At 44.4% G+C, this 25,420-nt stretch overlaps 1 protein-coding gene across 4 annotated transcripts in view; it reads left to right on the top strand.

Moving 5' to 3' along the window:
• The first annotated feature begins 1,029 nt into the window (after positions 1 to 1,029).
• The window catches only part of CCDC85A (coiled-coil domain containing 85A), a 67,941-nt gene continuing 43,550 nt past the window's right edge, over positions 1,030 to 25,420 (top strand). For 2 of the 4 annotated variants that reach the window (XM_041474044.1, XM_041474045.1), the window contains exons 1-2: positions 1,030 to 1,546; positions 4,077 to 4,992. In XM_041474044.1, the coding sequence (XP_041329978.1) occupies positions 1,328 to 1,546; positions 4,077 to 4,992 (1,135 nt within the window). In that variant the 5' untranslated portion in view covers positions 1,030 to 1,327. Of the gene's footprint in view, positions 1,547 to 4,076; positions 4,993 to 12,832; positions 13,965 to 25,420 lie in introns of those variants that run through there. The other 2 variants (XM_041474043.1, XM_041474042.1) reach the window with 2 other exon arrangements.

Genomic DNA, 25,420 nt, shown 5'->3' with positions numbered 1-25,420 from the left:
AACTACTTCAGTTTTCCCCTCAAGAACTAGAAATCTTCTTTAATACTACATAATTCTAAAATTGCAGAACTGGAGGTAGGAGAGGCCCATTAAGCATGGCAGCCTCCTCTGCCCGCAGGGGGGTTGTTCAGGGGGAACTTTGTGATTGAAAAACAGGGATTCAACCAATTACTCACCTAATAGTTTCAGCTCATCCACCTCTGCCTCTGAGATCTGCCGTCTCATCTTTCTTTGTGAGCAGCATGAATGGATTATCAAGTTTCATTCTCAAATCATCTGCAAGGCAGATTTATGCAGAGTCTTTGTATCTCTAAGCAAATTGGGGAATGTGAATGAGTCTCTTGCTACGCTGCGGCTGAATATTCTTAGGGAAGGTGTATAATCATCCCAAGCCTAATTCCTGTGAGAGGTTTAGCTCATGGCATGCTGGAGTAAGGAGCTGCCCAGGCTCGGTGCGAGCCCGTCCGTGCCTGCGAGCAGCGCCGAGCCCGGGCGGTGATGTAATGTGCGTGACCTCCCGCCAGCCGCGTGCTGGAGGCATCGCGTTGATGCGCGAGCGGCTGCGTTTGTGCCTCCATTCGGCGGGGGTCACCGGCGGGCCCGGGGTGCCGCCGCAGGTGTGTCCCGGCCGCGGGTGTGTGTCCGTCCCTCGGGTGTGTCCGTCCCGCCCGCCGCCCCGGGATAGCCCCGGCCGCGCTGGCGGGCACCCCGCCCGCACGTGGCGCGCGCCCCGCTGAAAAGCCGCGAGCGGCCTCGCGCCCGCCACTGGCGCCGGCAGCGCCCGCTCCGCTCCGCGCTGTGCCGCGCCGTCCTTCCGCCGCTCCCGCTCATTCCCCGTCCTCCGCCGCCGCCCGGCCCGCTCTGCCCGCCGCCATGGTGCGCGGCACCGGCACTTGGCATCCTCCCCTGCATCCCGCAGCCCGGGGGCGGCGGGTACCGTGACAGCCAGCGCGCATCCCTGGCGCTGCGGCGAGCACCGGGCGCACGCAGCTGGCGCTGACCTGTTGCAAGAGCCGGGCTTGTCTCGGGGATCTTTTGTCTAGGTCTTTTTCCTATTTTTTTTTTTTTTTCCCTTCTCGACGGGGGAAGTTTGCTCCCCAGCCTGTGGCCCGGCTTCCTCCACACCCTTTCCTCCTCCTTTTCCTCCTTTTTTCCAGGACCCGCTGCCTGGGGCCAGAAGAGGTCTCCCTCGTTACCCCCGGCCCAGCGCTGGAGCTGGGGGCACCCCGCGGGCTCCGGGCTCGCCCTTTCCCCCGGCGGCGGCGGTGGGGCGGCCCCGGGAGTGCGGGGAGGCTCCGCGAGTGCCCCGGGCTGCCGGGCCGCCACCATGTCCAAAGTGGCGGCGGAAAGTTGCGGAGCAGCGCCGGCCGAAGACTTGTCCAAGGTGTCGGACGAGGAGCTGCTTAAGTGGAGCAAGGAGGAGCTGATCCGCAGCCTCCGCCGCGCCGAGGCCGAGAAGATGAGCGCGATGCTGGACCACAGCAACCTCATCCGCGAGGTGAACCGCCGCCTCCAGCTCCACCTCGGCGAGATCCGCGGCTTGAAGGTAGCGGGGAGGGCAGGGTGGGACCCCTGAAGTTTGTGCGGTGTCTCCCGCCGGGAGCAATCTCGTCAGGTGGATGGTCTAGGAGGAGCCGCTCCCTAGAACCGTATGAAAAGTGGATGAGGACCGGGGTGAATAACGCCTGATCCCGTTTAATAATCAAGTATCCGGATAAGGGATGACCAGCTGTTCGGCAGGCTGTGGGGCACAGCTGGTTTATGCTCTGTCCCGGTATTCTTTTGGGCTGATAAAAACGCTGAAGTCTTGTCAGCTTTGTGTTGGACTTCCTTGGTTGTGAGTGAGGTTAAGTGAGCCTGCCTGAAATGCAGAGAAATAAAGGTTTCTGTAGCTCACGCTGCTTTCTGTCACTATTTTCAGACAGACTTAGTCTGTCAGGCAAGCTGCTAGGAGAGAGCTGGTCGTTTCCAGGATGCAGTGCAGCCTGTGGCAGGTGATGGCAAACCCTTGGGCTTGGGTTTGGGATGATCAGAACCAATCCCTAATGTCTCAAAAAGCCATCTGGTAACACATCTCTGATCAAACCATTCTTAGTCGTGTGCTCGTGCAGGCTGCGGTCAGAGGCAGATCAAGATTGTAGTGACTTATCTGTTCTTAATTTCACTCTCTTGGTGGATGGGAAGCTTAATCCCTAATGCTTCCTTCCCACTTCTGAGAATTGGGAAGAAAGTGTGACTATTTACAGAGCATTACCTTGCTTGTGGATTATAGACCTAGAAAGTTACCTTTGAGTAGGCAGGACTACAGAGCATTTTCTGGCTTATTGCTTTGAGAATTTTCAGGAAATTCCTTCAGTGAGGTGAGGTTGGAGGGAAGGAAAGAAGAGACAGAGATGCAGTGTGGGTTTTTGAATTATTACAGGAAAGTGCATTAGAAGAGAGTTGTTCTCTTGTAGAATGGCTTTAAATGGCAGAATTATTGAGAAAATGTCTTTGATAATAGCGTGGCATAAAATAAACAGCTCGTGAGGGAAGACTGTTCCTGCTTCCCAAGTTTTTGTGTTCTGCAAAGGATGTGTGTCCCTTTGGTGGTGTCTGAGGGTAAAAAAGACCCACATGTGGTAATATTGAGTAAAACTGAAGCTTATATTTTAAATGTAAGTTCAGCTACAACAATAGTATATTTCTCCCAGTTACATGCAAAAGTATCTGGATTTCTGCATCTTCCAGATAACAGACCAAACACACTTAAGATGGGTTGGACGGAGTCACAAATTCCTCTCTCAGTTCCAAACTCCTTGAGTCTTGTTTGACTTCCACCTTTTGTTCAGATGCCTGACCTGGAACTTTCAGAAAGAATCTGGGATAAGGAGGTTTTTTGAGCTCTGTCTTGGTGTCTGGGAATCTTCCCTCCTTTGTCCTGTGTGAAATAACTGCTCCATGAGTAAGAATGCCCAGCTGGATGGGTGTCTCCTGCTTCCTGACTGAGGAATTGTGGACTTCCACAACTGTTTTTATTCCACTGTGTGATAATTTCAAACATCTCTCACTAGCAGAGGTTTTTAAGGACACCTTAAAACCTCATTGAGATTTTTTTCCATTGTCAAGTACAGGTTGAAATTGTTAAAGTTCCAAGTTACTTTGAGGCAAAAATCAGACAAACACAGGCACCTAAATCCAGTGGAGTTACAAAAGCTGAAATGGTGTTTCCATAAGACTGACTTTTTAATATCTTTGGCTGATCTCTGGTTGTGATGTCATACATAAAGAATGGATATGTAATGACGGGAGAAAGCCAAATATGGTCACAAGTCCAAACTAGAAGGATAAAATACTGAAAATCCCTTTATTCTGCTGTAGTAATACCCTGAACATTTTTACTTCAGAGCATTTGCTTCAGACTATTCCTCACTTAGGGAAGGGCATAGAATCATGCATTTCATTTTGTTAAGGGTGAAAGGATCTATTAATCTATTTAAGCAAATTATTTTATTTCAGAGTGGTTGAAGCAGTCCTGGTCAAGTGATAACTGGCAAGGCTTTTTGTGCCAATCAGAAATAAAATCCAGCAAAACCCTATCTTTAAAAAAAATCTCTAAAATGGTCATCTTTATATGTGACTATGCTTTAGGGAGTAGGGAGTATAAATGTTAATAATTAATTATTTAAGAGAAATTACAATTTCTGGTGTACCTTGCACTTTTATTTAGCAATAACTCGCAGGTGAATATTTCTCAGGGGAGCGAGATCATCATGAGAGCACTTACAATCTTTGCCCAATTTGGGAGCTAAATTACTCTGATATTTAGCATGAAAATTAATTAAGCACCTGAAACTTTTCTGCTGCATCAGAAATTAGAAATTAGCTCCAAGCTAAGGAAAGTTTTTGCTGGACAGCAGCTTTGTTTGCTCAAAGCACGGAGCTGTTACAATGTGCCAGATCTACACATGGAATTATTTATACCTCACTGGAGTGCTTAAACATGAGTTTGCAGCAGTGCTGTTCCACTGGCCTGTGTAACAGTTTAACCTCAATTCCTGTAGACACCCTCTGTCATGATGATCTTTCTTTTAAAGGACATCAACCAGAAGCTGCAGGAAGATAACCAGGAGCTGAGGGACCTTTGCTGCTTCCTGGATGACGACCGGCAGAAGGGCAAGAGGGTGTCCCGCGAGTGGCAGAGGCTGGGCAGGTACAGCGCCAGTGTCATGCACAAGGAGGTGGCCTTGTACCTGCAGAAGCTGAAAGAGCTGGAAGTGAGGCAAGAAGAAGTGGTTAAGGAGAACCTGGAGCTGAAGGAGTTGTGTGTGTTGCTGGATGAGGAGAAGAGCGGAGGAGCGGGCAGCCGCAGCTCCATCGACAGCCAGATCAGCCTGTGCCAGCTGACTGCCACCAGCGCCTACATCAGAGATGTTGGGGATGGCAGCAGCACCTCCAGCACGGGCAGCACAGACAGCCCAGACCATCACAAACACCACCCAAGCACCAGTCCAGAGCACCTGCAAAAACCTCGGGGGGAAGGAAGCCCCGAGCATCAGAAACACAGGAGTATCAGCCCGGAGCACCTGCAGAAGCCCAGGAGTTCTGGCAGTCCTGATCATCACCTGAAAGGGCCGAGCCCTGAGCATCACAAAACCATTGTCAAAGTACCTGAACAGCAAAAGCACAGCAGCAGCAGTCCAGAAACTATCCCAAAGCACGTTCTGAGTAGTAGTCCTGAACACTTTCAAAAGCAGAGGCCTGGTGGCAGCCCTGAGCATCAAAAGCACAGCGGTGGCAGCCCAGATCACCTTCAAAAGCACACGCCCAGTGGAAGTACAGAGCACCTGCACAAGGTGAGGGGTACGAGCCCAGAGCACCTCAAACAACACTATGGAGGGAGCCCAGAGCACCTCAAACACCTCAGCGGAGGCAGCAGAGAAGGGACCCTCAGGAGACAAGTGACAGATGAGCTGTCCCCTCACCACAGGAGTTTGTACAACGGAATGAATGGTGGGTCAATACTTGGAGCGAAAGCTCACTTTGAAAATTGCTAAGGTAGTTTGGGTGTTATTCCAGCTGTTTCTGCAGCAGGAATGATGTTTGATGTGAAATGAAAGGCAATGAGTCTGGTGTTACCATTATTCCTTTAGCAGGTGATTTCATTGGAGTACACGTTTGTCCATCCGGCAGGTGTGGGGTAGATTAAAGTAGTAGAGGGAAAGTGCATTTTGAGTGTTGGTGTAGGATATCAAGGAGAAGCTCTCAGCCCTGACCCTGCTCTGTGGTTGGTAGATGTAAACTGTTTGTCCCTAGGTGGATTTGTGTTTGCATAAGAGAGGAATTGCATTATGTTTCTTGTCCTGCTTATATCTGAGTCAGCAGAGTGGAGGTGAGTGTCTCCAATTTCATTTCCACCTTCCTAATCTGCTTTGTCTGTAGCTTTAAAGATTTTAAAATTTCCTGTTTATTGATTGAAGGCTTCTTTTATCCTTATCTGTAAACTTTGGAAGAGACCCCAGATGAAGAGTAGGCTCAATAGAAATGAATCCTTTCAAAGCCTTGAGTTTGCATATTTTTAATCATAACACATTAAAAATTTAGGAAGATCAAGAAGGGGTTTCTTTGCTGTTGTTATTGCTGCCTTTTAGAAGGGTTTCCAATGAACATGCCTAGTTTTTAAGCTCAGTGTATCCTGACCGATGAAAATAAATTATTTGTCTTAGGAGAGTCACAATGTAGTCTTGTTATTTTGAAAGCCACAGAGTTCAGACATCCTACTCTGCTGTAGAAATAACTCATTTTAGACTTAGCAGAATCCCTATAGCCTGCTACTTTTCTTTCATGTGCTTTGGGGTGTTCTCATGAAGGCAATTAGTGTCCTGGTTGAAAACCCTTTTCTCAGACCTTTACACTTAGATTTGAAATTGAGCTCTGCAGAAAGTGATGATTTTGCCTTAGCAAATTGTCTTGGATGGAGCTCATGTGTTTCCATTTCATAAGCAGCTGTGAGAAGCTGTGTTGGCATCAGTGGAAGTGACCACTTGTTGGATCTGCTTGTGAGATGGGTGCTGTCCTCAACCTTTGCCACACTGGTCCTGGTTACCTGTTGGGATTAACTTGCACAGTGCCTTCAGTTATCCCCTCTCTGCAGGGGCAAATCCACATTGTTTTCAGTGAAATGTGTATTTTTGACAGGGCTGACCAACCCCAACATGGTAAGTGTAGAGACCTCTCTTTTTAAAGACTTGGAAATGATTAAAATGTGAGTGTGGGACAAATATGTGAAGATGGCCAATACAGAAGTTATTCAAGTTGGTCTTACACAACTTCCATTAAATGCTGTATTTTTCTCCATTCAGTTTTTTGTGTTTACTATTGACCTTCTGTAAGTAGCACCACGTATGGAACCAGACTTCCTAAAAATGACTTGTTTCTTGCACCCATGATGTTCATCAGTCCACCACAGTTTATGCAGGAAGGTGATCCAAGGTTTTAAGTATGTATTTTTAAAATTCCCTCACAGGGGAAGGAAGAAATGGGTTTTCTGCTACCAGCACTGTAGGCTTTCTGTTTGTTTTTAGTTTTTTTTTCCCCAAGTAGCCTTGTTAAGAACCATATTCCTAACAGTGCAGTGAAAGCAGTTGTTACTTTATTCCTGAGTTGACTGGCATCCATTGTGCAGCATATTTCAGCTGTCAAAAGATTGGACTCGGGCCACAAGGTGCTGGAGAGGGCAGCTGGTGCTCTGGGAGGATCTTTATTGACTTTAATCAGAGCTTTGCCTGCCCTGTGCTTTATGGAATCACTTTTTCAGAGAAGTCCTCTTTGGTTTGACAACTTCTCTCACCAGAAAGTTGTCAAACCTCTCTTCTTTCATATTTATATAATTTGATGCAAGCTTGAGGTTTAATTCTGACATCTGTCTGACCTTGATCAAACTTGGTAAGACTCTTGACAGCTCTGCTGTGAAGAAGAGGCTTTAAACTTCAGGGAAATACTTGGTCTTCACAGCAAGGCTGAATCCTTCTGGGTACTTTGTGTTCTGATTTTGTCAGCTACTGTAAAGTTGTGGGGAACAGTTAATAAGGAAGTGCTAGAAGTGCTGGTCATTATAAATTGTTATTGTTGTGAAAATAATGTGCAAATCTGAATTTGGATGTTCTGTGTGTACCTGACCCTGCCAGCTGAGTGTAGGAAATAAAAATCCTGATCTTGTTGTGAGGAATGCTGAAATTGTGACAGTGGTAGTTAGGAAATGGCCTGGAAACCTGGCCCCAAACTCTGATGATCAATACAAAATGACAATATTTGATTGTGATCCCAAAGCCATGCAGTACACACAGTATTATATCACAGTTTGTTTTCAATTTTGTAGTATCTCTAGCTGGCAGATGTTTGCACATCTGTGTCGTAAGTTTGCATAAGTTCTAAACTTATTGCAGCTCTTGTGGGCTGTCATGTGAGCAGCAAGAGTGAAGTGCTGGTGCCCCTAAATGATGAATGACGGAGACAAACATGTTTTGATATTTAAAGGAGTAAAATAAAATATTTTAACTAGTAGTCAGAATTTACCAGAGTCGGTGGGAGCCTGTCCCACCTTCCTTGGTCTGAACTAGGCTCTGAATCATGTCTGAGAGGAGAAGCTATTCCTCTGCATGTCAAACCTCATTCCAAAAGTGCTGTACTCTACCTGGTACTGCTGTTCCTAATTGGAAGCATGTTTGGGAACAGCCTGGCTATTCCTGCAGAAATGGGAGCTTCTAGCAGTTCCCATTTATCTGGATTTGCAATCCTGTCAGCACCTGGTGACCACAGGGAAGCAGTGCATTCCACAGGGTGGTGTTACCTCTCCCAGAGCTGGGGCTGTAGCTAAAGTCATGTGGGATGGATCAGAGGGTTTGCAGGTTCCTGACAGAGTGGAGCTGCAGTCAGAGCAGTTGCAGTACAACATTCCAATGCCATCAGAAATGTGCTGTGCAGCTGGAGCTGCTTTGCAGGATGTATTTATGCATTAATCATTGGCCTTCATGCATGTTTTAAGCTATGGGGGAAGTTACCTCAGCCTCTCGCTCACAGGCACAGCTGAAGGAATAAAGGATGAGGTGATAACATTTCCTTTCATAATTCTTCTCATCTTCTATGCTCAAAGGTTTGATCTTGGTATTTTTTCTTGTATGACATGTCAGCTTTCATTTATAAGATTTATAAGGCTTTAAAAATACCCTCTGCTTCATGGTTCTCCTACATATTTTTCTGAAATGAGTGTCCTTAGACTTTGGAGTGACAGAAAATGGGATGGGAGAGCTAAATTTGGCCTGATGCTTGTTAATTGAAAACACGTGTATTTAATTCTAGAGGTTTTAACCAAATAAAACATGATAACAACCTTTTGCTGTAATCACACCTAAATGTTCTGGGTAATGAGAACAGAAGTATTTGGGATAGAAAGATTGCTGAAACTAGATGAGAAAATACCAGCAGTAAAAACATTTTGAGAAGAGAGCATTAATACACCCTAGAAGAATACTTGACAGTTTAGCTCTGACACACATATCTGGGGTGTAAGTGCCTCTATAAATTGATCTGCTTTCAGCATTTGCAGTCTAAGTGTTGGTTTTTTAATCTAAGTGATTTATTTTCAACTTTCTATTTTAAGAAGTCCTTTGTTTTACACTGAGCTTTGACTTTTGTGTGAAAGGAAGGTATCCAAAGGCTTTCATGTGTGCTGCTTGCTTCCTGCTGAGGTTATTAATGAAGAGAAGTCAAACTGCTGACTAACACCTCCTGTACTGCTGGAGCTGTGAGGGCTCTTACAGAACAAATGCAGCATCACCTCTCCTTGAGCAAAGGTGTTTGTAGGCTAAACAGAGACTCAGCATAAATTTTGGACACTTTCTCTTATAAATGCACTTATGAGAAGGAAAATTAATGTAGAAAACACTGCACTGAGTAAAAAGGGGAAACTACAGCGTGACTCCAGAGGGAAAAAACTCATAACCATATTACTGAGTTAACTGATACCCTCTCTGTACAAACATTTTCCCTTTGCTGGCTGAAGAGTGGGATGATGTCATGTATCCATGTATGTTTTCTTACACTTCGTGTTTCTTAAAGTTGAAATGCAAATAATCTGCCTGTCATTAGTGGCACTGCACAGCACTCTGTGTGTGATTTGACCTGTGCTGGTGGCATCCAGGACTGCACAGCTGGGAGCCTGGGCCAGCATTTCTTACTTTTCAGAGGCTACAAGGATCAGTAGAATTTTTGAAGCTTTGTCAATCAGAGTATTTCATTTAAACTCTGTAGGTTTGATGTCAGACTTGTAAATTGGTTCTGGCTGTTGCACACTGTAAGAAAACTGGGGCATGAGTTGTGAATATGGATGTGACTACAGCATACTGCATTTATTACCCAACTTGTTTTTTGGGGAGTGATTTATCGTGTTGAAAATGTGTTTTGTAGTATCAAAACAATGAACCTACTAGAAACCCATGTTGTAGGACTTGTGGGAGAGGTTTGCAATTCCATATCCTTAACTTCTCTGACATAACTCCTTTTGCTGTGAATGTTTTAGTGCGCAGCAGATCATCCTTCCAGCAAAACCCTGCGTATGTTAATGGCAGAGTGATGCCTCCTGATGGAGAGTGGCCTGGTTTCACAGGTTGTCTGGATGTTCAGCACTGATTCCTGCCCAGCTCAGAGGCTGATCCAAGGTGCTGGGGGCAGGGCTTGCTCTTGGGTGCTGTGACACTGCTGCCTGCAGTGGGATGTGCAGGGGACTCGGCAGCACAGCCCCTCCTGCTGCAAGACTGAGAACGCCCCAGCACCTTCTGGGGAGTCACTGCTTCCAAGTTTTATTGGCTTTTCCTTTCTCCCTGGGGCTGCATATCCTGCTACACAGGCGGCTCTGTTTTGCAGTGAGGACTTAATGCTAATTCAGCCGTTCTTTGATGGAAGCGAGAGGCAGAGTAGGGAATAGAGACATTCCCTTTAAGCCATCTCCAGTGTACCTCGTCTCTCTAGGAGCAAGATGCCTGTTGGTCGGTGCTGCCAGAGATTTGGGAACCGGTCCCGTGGTTCCCACAGCGAAGCCCCGTGCAGTGACTCCCTGCAGCCCCGTGAGCAGTGCCCGTCTCTCCCGGGCGGGACGGAGAGGAGGAGCCGTGCTGGCTCCGTGGTTGGGGACGTGTGGCCATCTCTCGTGTTTGGAGTGTCCCTGGAACATCCCTGGCACCTGAGCCCAGGGCTCCGGGAGGGAAGGGCGGCTGGTCGGTCACAGCGCCGGGACCCATCGTGTCCCCACAAACACCCTGCAAGCCCCAGCGCCTGCTCCCACCCCCTGACTGTGGGAGTGGTACACCTGCGATGGAGCCGACATGTTAATCTTTCTTCTGTTTTCTTTATTTCATTGGGTATTTCTGAGAAACAATGTATTTTGTGAGTGGGAGTTTGTTTTGGTGCATACAGAAAACAGTAAAGAAGCTTATTTCTTTTTCATGGAGATTGGGTCAAGGTGTGAGCCACTTGCCTTTACCTCAGAAAGCTCATCAGGAGTTTGCAAGGCTGTTGGTGTTGTCTGCCTGAAATAAGTGGGCACATTTGTGTGTTATTTTTTTAGTGCCAGAATGGCAAATCCTCACATTAAAGCCTTGTCTGAGTCCTTGTATAGAGAAAGTGCCTTTAACCTGAGTTCAGGACCTTGTGCATCAGTTCTTCACACAGCTTTTGGAGTTGGTGTTGTGAGTTTAGAACAGTAAGATATGGGCTTAGAAATATTAGTGATTAAATTGCAAAATCCTCTGAACTATAGCACTTACAATACAGTCAGTATATCACAATAATTTTTGGTAAGTGCTGCTTGTTTAAGACATTCAACCTTGTAGTGTATATTATGCTTGCTAGTCAGAATGTCCTGTCTCTTCTGTTCACCTATTAATGTTTATTTATTTATTTTTAAATTTTATTATGAACTTAACAATGGAGAGCTGTGTAGGGGTTGGAGCTGAATGGGTTAAGAGTTAGGGAAGAGCATGGCAGGCAGTGTAGTGTGGGGTTCAGATTTTGTACTGCCATGCACACAAAGTGCAGGGATGTTGACAGGAGTAAGGGACAGCAAGGCATTCCAAATTACAGGGTATTTAATGAGGTATATTAAAGCCTTGTGTTCATGAGAAAATGACTGGCAATGAAAATTCATTGGCTTCTGAGCTAGTAAGTTACGTCTTAATTAGTAAACTGAAGCACAGCTTATCTTGGGTCATATTGTCATGTGCAGAGATATATAGTTACTGAGGGAGCACTGAGAATTATCTTCAAGTCATGATCTTGATGTAAATCTTGTCTGCCTGGGCTTCTTCACTGGTTCAAGGGTGGTCTCTGTGAAGAGAATCAGCTGGGACTGAAACATAGCTTTGAATTTTGCTTATTGCAGAAAGCAGTACAATAATCTGTTTGAGAGGGAATGAGTTATACAAGTATAACATGGGGGGTGAAGGGCATAAACTAAAATTGCCTTTAGAAAAATAGGCATTAATGATATTACTCTGTGCTTATTTAGTGGACTTGTAAGTTTATTTTTTAAGTGTTTTTAATTCTGCAAGGCACACAGAGGAAGATCAGGATTGCAATCTGTGTCCATGAGCATTTGGTATGCAGCATAGAAGTGTGTGCAAATTTATTGATTGTGAATGGGAAAGCTGCTATCTTGAGCTAGGCTGTCTTAAAAGATGAACAGTTCTGTGAAGCCTGTGAATAACAAATAGTCTTAGTTCTATTCCTCATTTCTGCTATAAAATTTTGGGCATATTTGCATTGTTTTTGTAACATTCATGGGGAGTGAAGAAGGCAGCAGCTCTGGACCTGTGTAGTTCAGCAAGGACACGCTGCTTCTACCCTTTATTTTTTATTTGCATGATTCATGTAGACTTCACTGGTTTGTAAAAGTCCATATAATAAATGAAGTGGTTATTTGGACCAGTGAAACAGCAGCGTTCAAGCACTGTCAAGAGTAAAGATGTGTCAGCTGAAAAAGCACAGTGAGCCATGTGGCAACCAACAATATGGAATGTCTCCTAAAGGTCTCCATTTTAGTACTTCCTCAAGGTTACACAAATTATTCCAGAGCCTTTATGCCTACAATATTAAACATCTCTAATGTGATCAGTAGTGAGATAGCTCCTTCAAATGTTTGACCTCAAAACTCACCAGGTTTCTTTCACTGCATCTCTCTAAGCTCCTGCAAGCTGTGAAAATTTGCCTTGATCAGCTGTGGAGCCTGTACCTGTGACTTGGATTCAAAGAAAAATATCAGTGCTTTCTACCAAGGATACAAGGCTGATTCATCACTCTGTGATAAGCTCCCATTTAGGCCAAGTGCAGCTAAGCCTGGAGAAAAGCATTGATTCCTGACCCACATCCCCTTTTGGCTCCTGAGTTTGTTTTTGGTTTACAATGAACAAACTTTAATGATGTTCAAAATCCATCTTATGACTTTTGTGGTCAGCAAACATTGCTGAGGACATTAAGATGAGCCTCTAAAAATAGTGTTGGATTATGAGAAACAAAAAGAACATTCCACTGGAGGCAGATAATTATGTCAAGCACAACCACATGACTACTGTGAGGCAGAACCTGCTAATTGACTCAGATCCTTCCAAGGACTTGAGCACTTCACTCCTTGCTGGCACCTGACTTGCACTGAAATGGGATGGCCAGACAGAACATGATGCTTAAATATCCCTGTTCATGCAGTGCTCTGAATGAAGTCACTTGTCTGTCACTGTCATTCACCTTGTTTGTTTGGGTCCATTTTAGAAATTTATGTAACCTGAAGTTAAATTTTGAATTTTAGGTTTTTGCAGTGTCACTAAGTCCAAAAAGAAAACATGACAAGAAAGCATTCCAGCAATGATTTTTTTTCCTAACCAGCTATCCAACTACTGGGACCAAAGGCTCTTCAGTGTAACTGAGCAGCAGAAGATACCAAATCTATCTCCTCCAGGTACAGGTGCTGAGAACTCTTTGATTCATTCCTGTTGTTGGAATTTGATGCCTGGCCTATTCTCCAGTCCATACTGCTGAAGGCTACGTTGTGATCACTTACAACCACAGCATGTGCACATATTTTGGAGAAAAGATCCTGAGTTTTCATTAAAACAAATCTTCAGTGTGAAGACATTGGGATTTTGTGTTTTAGCTTCTTCATGAACATAATCAAATGCTAAGGTTTTTTTCAGTTTTAAGTGGACTGAGTTGTTATATTCAGCCTGAATTGCTGGATTGGCCAAGAGCTTGGAAGTGGCTGATCAGACTGTTTTGGAAGCACGAATCCCAGAGTTTTGTGCTGTCAAGCTACTCCATCATCCTGGATTTGTCAAGAATGAGTTGAACAGGGTTGATACCTTGTATCGATTGCAATATTGCAAGTACAGCCAGTTGTATCCATGGAATCCTGAAAAGGTGGCTGGGGAACTCCCAGAGGAGATGTAGCACGAAAGGACTTGCATGACCCACTTTCTACAGCAATGCAAATTCAAGTGTATTTACTTATCAGCTGCCACCTGAAGTTGTCCTTCAGACACTGAAGTCAGTTCCCTGGGCAACATATTCTATTCCACCCTTCCTGTTATGTGGTGTTTTTATTTTATTCATTTTTTTAACTAAGAAAACCTGACAGTTGATTCCAGCATCACTTTGGAAAATGGATATTTAAAGGATTGGTGAAGAATATTTGAATGAGAAACTATTTCTATTGGTGTTGAGAGCAAAATACTGCTGAATTTATCACTGAAAAGATCTATAGTTTGAATGTAGCAAACCTTGGCTGTGTCTGCTTTGTGCTTAGTAGAGCTGCACTTAGCACATGTATTTTTAAGTCAGTTGACATTAGATATTAATCCTGCGTGTCACTTAAACCAAATATAAGATTTTTGAATATTCCTTGTCCTTGTTGCAGGGGAAGCACGATCTTGACTGCAAAGGCACAGTTAGGTGATGCTTGTTCTCAAATTTAACACTTTAAGTGCTTTTAATACCTCCCCAGTTTTGTTAGATTTTGATTTATCTGTTTGTGCAGTGCTGCTCAGAAACACAATGATGCATAGGAAGCAAAGAGGCTCTGGAGAATCTTGGCGAAGAATCTGCAGTGAAAGATAAAAGTTGTTAGTAGGTTTTTACTCCCTGGAATGAGAAAAATCCAGATAGTATTTGCATTTTGTTTATTAGGAAATGCTGTTCCCCAGGGAAGCAGGGACACTTTCATGCCAAACACTGAGGCTTGCTGGTCTGTGGCTTTGCTCATCAGGTGGCAGGAGAGTTGGCTGCTGCCTGAGCCAGCTGCTTGATTTGCATCTCAGCTCATGGAACTACTGAAGTGGGGCCCAAGTGCCAAATTTGTGTCCCATCATGTCTGTGCAAACACAGTGGAAAGGGTTCTTTGGGAGGGTTTCTTCACTGCTCCAGAAGTCTCATCAGCAGAGCACAGTCTCAGTTCAGCCACACCCAGAGACATCTGTTGCAAACATAGAGATAAATTTCAGCAAGCACAGATCTCTCTGTTTTAATGGTGTAAATCAGAAGTGGCTCTTTGTCCTGCAGATTGCAGGTACAGTTCTGTTTCTGAGCACCATCCCTTCAGCAATCTAAATTCAGGTTCAGCTTCTAACTGAGGGCTTGAGCCAGCTCAGATCTGTGGAGAGCCATGGGTGGATGAGATTGTAGACCTTGGCTTGGCATGATGCTGGCCTGTCACCTGTGGATCTGTCCATGTCCAGCTCCATGTGTGTTTATTCCCCATGCCATGGAAGCTGTGCTCTGATGGCAAACCAATCAGCTGGGCTAGAGGCTGACTGTGGGGAGTTGTGGGATTTTGGGGAGAGCTCATCAGACATGGGGGTAATCAGACCTTTCACTCCTTTTTGCTCTGGTTTTGTGAATATGTGTTTTTATGTATGTGTTGTGCAGAAAACTTCTCCCTCTGAACACAAAGCCAAATGCTGAAAAGCCCAAACCCAAGTATATGTCAGATATGAAAGCTTGCAAAAGAAATATTCAGTGACATCTATTTTCACAGATTCACAGCTTATTCTGAGTTGGAAGGGACCCGTAAAGGTCATCGAGTCCAACTCTTTAGGAAGTGGCCTGTGTGGAGATTGGACCCACAGCCTTGGTGTTATGTGCTGAATTCCTCATCAGAGGGAAGGACTAAAAGTCTGTAACATATTGATCATCAGACTAACAACATTTATGCATCTTCTGGAAATGGCCCTTGCCATATGTCTGTCCTTTTCAGGCTCAAAAGCTTCTGCCTGGTTCGTGCTGCAGAAGCTTTCTGAGTTCCATGGAGACCTGTGAGCTTCTGAAAGCTCCAGAACAAGTCTGTGACTCCAGAGGTGGGACTGGGGTACCCAGGGCAGAGGAGGACATTGCTGTTTTCCTTTGCTCCCTTGCTTGCCGTGGAAAGCCATTGGCAAGTCCTGTCCTTGCTCCAGCTTGTAATGCTGAAGTTTGATCCTACAGAGGGTCTGGGACCAGGCTTCTGTGACTGAGGAGAGAAAGCAGCTCTGCCCAGGGAGCTTGGCTGGATTAACTCACGGAGTTCTGGCCCTGGAGAGCTCCTGTGTGTGGGCTGGGACAGCATCGATGTGTGGAACATCGATTTACGTGTGTGAACGCTCCCCTGGTGGCAGCCCAGTCAGAAAAAATGGCTTTATGAAGGTGAGACCTTGATGTGTATAAAGAGCTGTGGGTGTGCTGTTACCCTGAGGAAATGCTTACACTTGTCAGTAGTGCCTGGTTCCTGCTTGCAGCTCTTATCAATACTTCTGGAAGCAATTTACCAACCACAGAAATAGTGTCATCATCACCTGTATATTAAGAACCATGAGCTAAACAAAAGACAAGACAGGATTAATCAGCCACCAATTAGTACAGGTTTCCTGAGGTTTTGCTGCTGATTATTCCATTGCATCATGTCAGTTTTCTAACAGTTTTTTTCTTAGTCTGTTTTCAGCATGGTGTAAAAACTGGGGCTGAAGTTACTCACGTGCCTAGAAAACACATTTATGAACAATCAGCTCAAGACAAACATTTTCAATGTGTTTCCTTTCAAAATCAACTTTTAAGGCAATGCTTCCTTCCTCCCTGAATTTCCTGGACTGGGCCAGTGTGAAACAAAGCTATTTTTAATTCTCTTTTGTGTGTGCAGCATTCCTGTTAGAAGCCATTAATCTACCTTTTGCATTTACAGAGCTGCTTAAAGGTGTCCTGGCACACAAAGTGATTTACAATGGATCCACACCTGAAGGGCTGTGATAGCTTTACTAGAGGGAGCTCTGTTTTCTGACCTGTTCCTCATGGCCTGTTTTTACTGTTACAGAGTAGTGTGTAGCTCTAGTTCTCTTGATTTGGGAAATGAAGATGCCACTACCAACCAGAGGCACAGCAGCTCTCTGCTGTGGATTTCAGGCTGCTAACTGGTAAAATCCAGAGGAGCATTCATCTTCCATCAGAACAAAATTTGAAAATGAACATTCTTGAGCTTAAAAAAAAGAGAACACATTATTTTGGCAAGATGGTCATCTGGCCCTCAGCATCCATCAACAGTGTGGCATAATGTGACTGTGCCAGGGAGGGGGGAAGTGGTGCTTAGCAGATCTAAATCTCCACGGCGAGGCTCAGGCTGAACATCTGTGACTTGGCAGATGTGGAAGGGAGGAACTCGGGATCTGGAGCTGTTCTGGCTGGGTGCCGGCAGACTCTGTTCTAGGAGGTAGGTGGCTGCTGCTCTCTGTCAAACACTGCGGGCTGAAATGTTTGCTTAAAGTCCTGCGAAGCCGGGGCTTTGTTCAAGGGAGCGCTGGGGAAAGGTTCTCCCTGCCTGCCAAAAGCTGGAGCTTTCCCGTGCCAGGTCACTGCAGCAGGGGCACTTCGAGAAGGGTTTGGCCCCGCTCAGGGGTCGGTGCCGGCTCCAGAGCTCCCCGGTGCTGTGACTGCCGGGGTTTGACATCCCGGGATGACAGCCCCGACATTCCCGGCCAGGGAGATGTGCTGACAGGACAGCAGCAGCAATCCTGCTCGGGAGCACAAAGTTCCTGCAGCTCCAGCAGCTTCCCGCCGTGCCAGGCAGCCAGTCCTGACTGGCCCTTCTCAGCCAAAATGTGCTCTGAGTGCAGCCCGATGTTTCAGACCTGGGCAGAGATTAAAGAGAGTTAGTACTGCTGCTATTTTCATCTTAATTACAAACCAGAGCAAACACCAGGTTGTTTGTCCTGAGCATGATTTAGCAACCTGTTAGTCTTTTAATTGCTCTGATTATTTGGTACTTGAAATAAATGTGTATTTTTAAAATCTCGTGGCAGTAACTTTTGGAAAAAAGTCATTGCTTTTCATTTTGCAGGCGTTTTGTCTTTCGTGCTGAAGTGCAGGAACATATGGTGCTACTTCTGAGGTAGCACTTGTTTAAATATCTTTCCTTGTAAAATTTTTGGCAGAGCCATATAATTTTCTCCTGTAAAAATATTCTTACTGTGTTTAACTTGTTTTACAGCTACTTAATGAGATTATCATGTTTTTATAATTGCAAACTTTTCATGGATATGGGTCAAGAAATTAAACTCTGGACCCTGAATTAAGACAAATGAGCAGTAAGCAGTTAGAAATTCAAAGAGAGTAGTGAGAAATAGTGGTAATAGTATAAAGCAAATAAAATAGTTTATCAAAACACATCCCAGGTATTTTGAAAGGGTCAAAACAGTAATTTTATTTTTAAGCTGAGCTCTTGGGCTATCACTGGCTGTTCCATGTCTTCTCAGTAGACATGGAATGCTCTAATACAATGTCCAGAATACTCACATGGAAGCCAGTTACATCTCTGTTTGTGTTCAGTCTGGTGAACAGGCTTCCCAAGTCATGGTGTTCCTTCTGCCTGAGCCATGGGAAGCTTGAGTCAGGAGCATGTATTAAAAAATGTAAACCAGCAGCACATTCATCTATATACAATGAAGGGAGACTGGAAATGTTCCTGAGTGTGGCACAGCCAGGAGAGTCAGAGAAGTGGAATAACTGGAATATTCTGTATGTTTTTTGTCTACATTGCTAGACTCTTACCCAGCATGAGAGATGATTAGTGAGAGGCTAATTGGCCTGTTAAATAAACATATTTAGAAATGTATAAAGATACATATCTCGGGAATGATGCAGATCTCAAACCCTTCTCACACAGCAGTGGGAAATGCATTCCAGGGGCAGTGTGCCAGGCTCCCTCTCTGCTGCCTTGGACATGCTGAGCCGAGGCTGGAGCTCTTCACAAGCCAGGCAGCTTCGGGAATGCTGCAGGGATGAAGCATCTCCAGTGTGCAGGAGAGGAGGAGCTGGCCAGTCCTGCCTGGGGGGCAGAGCTCTCTCTCCCTCTACAGATCCCAGATGGAGCAGCAAAGGCACAATTGCTGGAAGCGGAAAGGCAGGAGTAGGATGGACTGAACAGGATCTCCCTTCTCCTGCAACTGGGCTCAGGGCTGATTGCCATCTCTGGGGAAACATCACTCACATGTGGAGGTGGCTTCTGGAGCCGTAATGAGAGCAGGCTGTGTTTGATGCTGGAGGTTTGCAGGCGCACCCTGCTGAGTGCAGACAATAGAGTTGCTCAGAAAATAGTTTCTGAGGGTTTTTTTGAGAAGAAGAAAGTGGATGAGGTCAGAGAGATTCAGAGTTATATCTAGGAGAGCATAGGTTGTAAAGTGAAGGACTGAAAAAACAAAAATGTTAGAAGGACTCTGGGCAAGAGAAAATGTCATAATCCAGTTACTTAAAGTTGGATTATGTTGAATTTGCCATGTTTTTGAACAGTATTCCTGCTCCCTGAAAATGGAACTGTGGGAGAGCAGAATTAGGTTACATGATAACCAAAGCTCCAATGTTTCCAAGTTTGAAGTGGTAGGAAAAGCTGTAGGTAATGACAACTTAAATATATCACTAGTTTATGGGTGCTGAATGCAACAACTGAAGGGTTTTGTTAATGGCTGTAGTTTTTCAGCCAGTCACAGGTATCAGTTTGGTCTCCTGCCCACCTCATTCTGCTGGCAGGTGGAAAACAGGACATTTATCACAGTGCCAGCCGTGGTGGAGTGACCATCGTGGTGCTGCTGGTCCTCACCAGCTCCCAGGCGCTGCTCAGGGTTTCTATTTCCATAGCACCTCTGAGCTCCCCTTGGCTTTTGGTGTCCCGAGCACTTGGAGGAGCTCCTGCCAGTCTTTCCTTATGACTGTGAATGGGGTTTTGGCAGTCCTGGCAGCTGATAGTCTGCAAAAGTGAATTCCTTTTTGTGTGTGCGGCCTCTCCTCCTCTCCTGGAGTTCTCTATGAAGCAGGATTCTTCCCCTGTGTGCTGGAAGGCAGAAATCTTTCATTATGGAGTATTTAATTTTTCAAATGACTGCTGCCAGTGTATCAGTCTATAGTCTGTGTTAGTTGATCTCTGCTGCTGAATCTGAGCTTTCCTATTAAAAAAGGAGAAAGCAAAATATTTTTTTTCTACCCACTTTTACTAAATTCATCTTAACGAATTGTGCAAGTCGTTACTATGAGTCCTTTGATTATTATTCTGGTGGAAAAGCAATTACATTGGAGAATCAACTAAAAGTCAATTGTGAGATTAAAACCTACAGTTCTAGATCTTTTGCTTTATTTATTTTTGATTGTGGGTGATTTATTATTGAGAGTGAGACAGGGACCTAGGAATTCCTCCTTGTAAGTCCATGCCTAGCAGCTGTTTGAAGCTTATGGCACTAAGAAGTTCCTACAGGGTACTTTGGGGCTTGGAAAAAAAAATCCCAGGTGAAGTGAATCTGTAAGAATCTGATGGTTCATTTGATATGTGGCCATACAGGGTAGCAGCTCATTTAGGGGACCACTTGTCTAATTTTAATTCAACTAGAAAATGCTCACTCAGCTGCAGAAATAGGACTATCCATCTGTACACCTATTATGGGATCAGATTAATTAAAGTAAAAGCAGTGAATTAACTTCAGTTACAAAGGCTGCCGTGAATTGCTCAGTAATAATTTAATCCTATGTTGCACAGGTAGAAGGCACCTTTTAACTAACATGTTAAACTACACATTTCTGATCCAACATGAGTTTTGAGGCTTTTTTATTTTGTTTTCAACATTGTCAAGGAGCTTAACTAAATAGCCTTACAAAGGTGGAAAGTTTGGAAGCTTTATTGAATAATTTTTGATGCTTAGTTTTAGCCTTAGAACTATTTCTACCTATAACCTGAAGTACTTTAATCTCTCAGTTTGTCTAAATGGTAATTCTGATAAATTTAACATGAATCAAAGGTACTGTGGGATGGAAAGTTTTCCCGGAAGGTTACTCAGAAAAGAAATAGGTTTGGTTTTAATTGCACAGGTTAATGTGAAACTGCCTTTCTGGTTTGCAAACAGAAGGTGATCATGTGCAGTTGCCTGGGAACATCCATCTATCCATCCATCCATCCATCCATCCATCCATCCATCCATCCATCCATCCATCCATCCCTCCCACTGCCAGGGTGTTTGTGAAGAGTCAAAATATTTATCAGGGAAGGTTTTTGTATTTCCAGTTTCACTGTAAACTAATGTGCTTTTCAGGGAAGTACATGGCTGTGGGCTGCATTCATTCACAGCCACCACACCCCATTCCCTCCATGCTCCTGTGCAGGACTCCAGGTTGGATGTGAAGCTCTTGGTGGGAAATTTCAAGTCTGTACCCAAGGGGTAGTCAGTGCAGGAAGGTGCACTGGGGGTGACATAGTGCTTGTTCTGGAGCTGTACAAAAAAGCTCAATATTCAAATGCACAGTCTCTCTGAGAGGCCACAACAAGGGAGAAAATAGAATTAATACAAGTGTTGCCAATCCATTACTGTACTGAGGGCAGGAAATCAGCCCTGCTCTCTGCCACAAAGTGATATTATGGAAGTCTGGGAGCCATCCTTGCTGGGCACCAGGCTCTGCCTAGTGCTTCAAAGAAGAATTGTGTGTGACAATCCATGATTGCATTTCTGGAGATTGGAACTGGGTTTTGCCAGCTTCCTTTTGACATCACTCTGGTGACAGCTGAGGGCCAGCAGTGTTTGCTAAAGAGATAATGGTAGGCTGACGGCTCTTCTCCTTGAGGAAATGCAGATTTTGGTCACTGATAATTAAAAATTACAATTACTGTGTGATCTTGGGTGTGGTTTGGAGCTTTTTTCCTATTAAGCCAAGGAATTTCTTAAAGCATTTCACTGGAAAATGGAACTAGATGGAGAAACACGGTGGTGGTTAAATTGTGGAGAGGGTGAAGCACAGGATTGTGCAACCTTTGGAGGAAGTTCTGCTGTGTTGCCATTACTCCTGTGGGCATCACAGGAACAAACATGGTGCCATGGTAAGCCCAGAATCTTGAGGGTAAATAATTTATTGAATGTATCCTAACATGAGATGTTCTGGTGTTTAAATATCTTGAATGAAAAGAGCATCCTATGCTTTTTCAGTCACTCCCTTCACTAAAGCTGTAAAAAAGAAAAATCCACATACACTTACAGCCTAGGCTATTTCTTACACATGCAGGAGAGAGATTTGAAGTAGAATCAAGGAAATACTGAACTCAGATTGCTGAGCCTGTTTTCCTGCCAGCAGTGGAGTCCTTGAAGCAGGAATAAGAATTAGGATTGCCAGGAGCAACAACTGACCTTTCAACACTTGGGCTGCTCTAAGTTGGCAGATCACAGGGGTAGTTCCGAAGCAGATTCCCAGCCTGTTCAACCCCATTTTGATGAAAAATGGGATGTCAGAGGGAGAGGGGACATTTATCTTTCTGCAAAGAACCATTCACACAATGATTATCTTGATTTTATTTTCACAGGAACATATGTTTCATGTTTAATTGTCAACACCTTCCTTAAGTCTTTGCTTCCCACCATAACTAAAGTATGAAAAATCAGTGGGAATGCAGTGAAGGAAACAGGTGGGATTGGGATAAGACTTTGACACAGTTGGCCACACATAGAACATCTTTTAGAGCATTAACAGGGGTGAAAAAGTGTGGCCAGTATACCACAGGGGGAAGACACAGAGGGATTTGGCTTTAATTTCATTTTTAGTGGGAAGAAGAAATGAATTGGAATGAGAAATTGATCATACACAGTTTGATCCTCTTGCAGAAATATTGCCATTGATTTCTGGAGGAATGGGATGTGCCACCTTGTTTGCCTGTGACTGTGCTTTTTTCTTGGTACAGAGTAATTCACTGACACTCCAAAAAGCCCCAACCCAAACAAAAACCACCACAAATAAACAAAATCTACTTCACTGCATGGAGACTAAATTAGCTTTTAAATCTCTAATATGATTGTTATGGAGCCATGGAGGCTGAGGAAAGATTCTCTTGAAATTTTGCTGCTCAGACTAACTCCACACTGTTCAGTAGTGGCAACAGTTAATTCATTTTCTAAAGATCACGTAGATACATGAGGCTGAAACTTTGTGATTTATTTTGAGCTCTGAGGAATATAATGTGAAAACCTATTCAGGTTTTACTGGCTGGCCAGAGACTGCAGTCAGTTTAATGAGACACAGCTAAATTTACCATGATAAAGTGCTGCTTCGTGCACAAAATAGATGTTGTGGTCCTGTGCTGGTGATTGATGATTTATTACCTTCAAAACTGTTGAACCAATGTGCAGAATTAATTTTGAGTGGATTATTCATTGTTTTTATCCCCTGGAATCTTGTATGATTGATAAACATAATTTAAAAGAAAAAATCCCAAACTCAAAAATTAACTATGAGAGATTTTAAGGTTGTGCATTTTACAACATCCCCCTTTTCCCCTGAGATGTTTTACAAACCTAATGTAGCACCAGTTTTGTGCTGCAGAAGATGTTTTTAGCTCACTTTATTTGATTCCTTATCAAATTACTGATTGTGCTCTGTAAAGCTCTCAAGGGATTGAGTGAAGATCCAGTGTATGGATGTTCCCTCTGTACATGGTCCTTCATGCCCAGGCAGTCCCTGGGCTGATCCCAGCTGACAGCCCTCAGTTTGGAGCCCCAGGCACTGGGACTCCACTCACAGAAAGGTGCCCACAGCAGGGCTGGATCAGCCAGGGGAATTTTCAACTCCCAGTCTTGTAGCTGCTTTAACCCTTTAACTTCTGGGGAGAAAAACCTTCTCAGGTAAAGGGTTCAGAAAACTGAGAGAAGAATCCAGCCAACAGGAGATGGAGAGGGGAGAAGTGTGTTAGAGGCAAGGAAAATGATTAAATGTGCTGTGGTTGTCTCCCTGTGACACAGAGTTTTGGGGTTTCTTCTGATGCAAGCAAGACTTTGCTCTGCCTCTTGCACTGTGGGGATTTGAAAAAACCTGTGCAGCTCCCTCAGTGGGTTCCTTACATTTAGGGCTCTGTAAAAATACACATTTCTGTACTAGCCTGTCCTGGAGGTCTCATTTTGGCCACGTTGGGTCTATAAGCTGAGCTGCTGATGGGCAGCTCAGCCAGAGTCCTGCTGGAGCCAAGAGCAGCTCAGCTCGGCAGCGTCGGCCTCCAGGGCTGTTCGTGTCTGCTGCTGCAACATCAGCTGTGCTTCCCAAATCCAGGGAGTGAGACAGCAGAGGATATGTGCTCTGACAGGCTCCACAGCCACTAAATGTTGGACTTAGGTGGAATCTGTAGGTCCTTAAGCAGTTTTGGTCCTTGCCCTACAGAGCTGAGGTGAGCTGATGACTTTGCTTTGGGAGAGGTTGTTTCATAATCCTCCTTTAGGCTCGGCTCCTGTTCAGGTCTGGGGTGACACAAGGGCTCAGCAGTGTCTTAGCTGACAAAAGCAAAGGCTGTGTTTCATTTAATCCTTTATTTATTTAAAAGGAAAGAAGCTGTACTTTTGCAAGCAAGGCTCTTCTCAGCATCTGAAAGCTGAGCAGGGTCAGTCTGGATCGTTACCTGGATTTTTAACCTCTGGAAAGAACACAGGTGAGCTTGTGGTGGAAAAACCATTATAAATACTGAAAGGGTAAAGGTTGAAATATTAAACTGAAATTCTCTGTACTTGCTCTTTGAAATACCAAAGACCAAGAGCTTGAAAGTTTTTCCAAGGCTCTCTGCAAATGTTAGTGGTGGAATTATCATTCACTTTTTGTCAGGAGCTGCTGTGCAGTGCTGCCCTGTGCTCCAAGCAAACACAGCCCTGTATCCAACTCTCCTTTGAGTCCTGAAGCTGATTTGTGTTCTCTTCTCTCATCACAGCACCTATTTATTCTCTTTATCACAACCATCCTTACATCTTCTCTTTGGCCCCTTGTCCCTGCCACTCTACTGGTGGTTTGGTAGATAAAATAATTTAATTATAAGCAGAAATGCCTGCTGAGGGTGGGCATGGTGCAGGACTATGTCAAGAAGAATCATTCCATGCTGGGGAAAAACCTCTTTTCTCCGACCTGTTTGCTCTCGTGGAAATTCTGTTTCCGTTATGCTTCCCTACACATCTTCAGAAACTTCAGTGCTAAAGAACTTTATGATCTGTAAGTCATTTTTTTGGCCTTCATCTTTAAGCAAATAAATATCAGGTGACTGTGCTGCTCAGACTTGGAGCTGCTCACAACTCCTCTCTCCATTACAGACACCAAGCCCTACAGTGCAACAATCCAGGGAATATTCTGTTCAGTAAAAATCAATCATCATATTTTTTTTACATCTCCCTGTTTTGTTATCTGTCACCTTGAATTCATCAGAATGATCCATGTTTGGGTTTTCATCCCTAAATCTGGCCAGACTGTCTGACAAACAACTTTAGCCATGAGACAGTTTACTTAAAGGGCTGTTGGCACTCAGTCTTCACCCCTGGAAAAATTGTGAAAAAATGAAAGATGTTGTGGGAGACAGGGGTTTGTTTTCAAGGACTAAGTTTTATGCTCAAGGTAGTCATAGAAGAGTGCTTTCAAATTACTGATGTCTGGAATGTGAAGTCATCAAACTTCTACTAAGGAAAAATCTTTTTGTATTGGAGAAATGTATCTGAGGTCAAAAGTATTTTTGTCTTCCTCAGCAGCCAAACCTCTGTGGGTTCTTTGTAGCTCTTTGGAATGATCCTCATGTGGCTGGACTGGTGCTGTGAGCACCTCCCTGTGCAGGACAGAACAAACCTGCCCAAACTGAGCCCTGTTTGCTGTTCCTCTGGAGGAGGCTTCCCACATCTCCTGGAGGTGTTCTGCCTTATCATTCCAGGTGCTCAAGGCATGAACTTTCAGCACTTCTCAGCCTTGGCTTTGCTTGCAGTGGTAAAACACATTTTACTGATTTCTTTTGCAAATGCTACTTCAGTTTCTCTTCTGTCTCCATGGTGTGCTCCTCACTTTCCTTTCAACAGAAATGAAAATTTCTATTATTATTATTGTGAGTAATGGGGAAATCAGCTTAGTTCTC

This window comes from Pyrgilauda ruficollis, unplaced genomic scaffold (assembly GCF_017590135.1).
Source record: "Pyrgilauda ruficollis isolate IOZ18807 unplaced genomic scaffold, ASM1759013v1 scaffold31, whole genome shotgun sequence".
Taxonomy (NCBI): Eukaryota; Metazoa; Chordata; class Aves; order Passeriformes; family Passeridae; genus Pyrgilauda; species Pyrgilauda ruficollis.
Note: the sequence above shows the minus strand (reverse complement) of the source record. Positions and strands in the feature narration are given on the sequence as shown.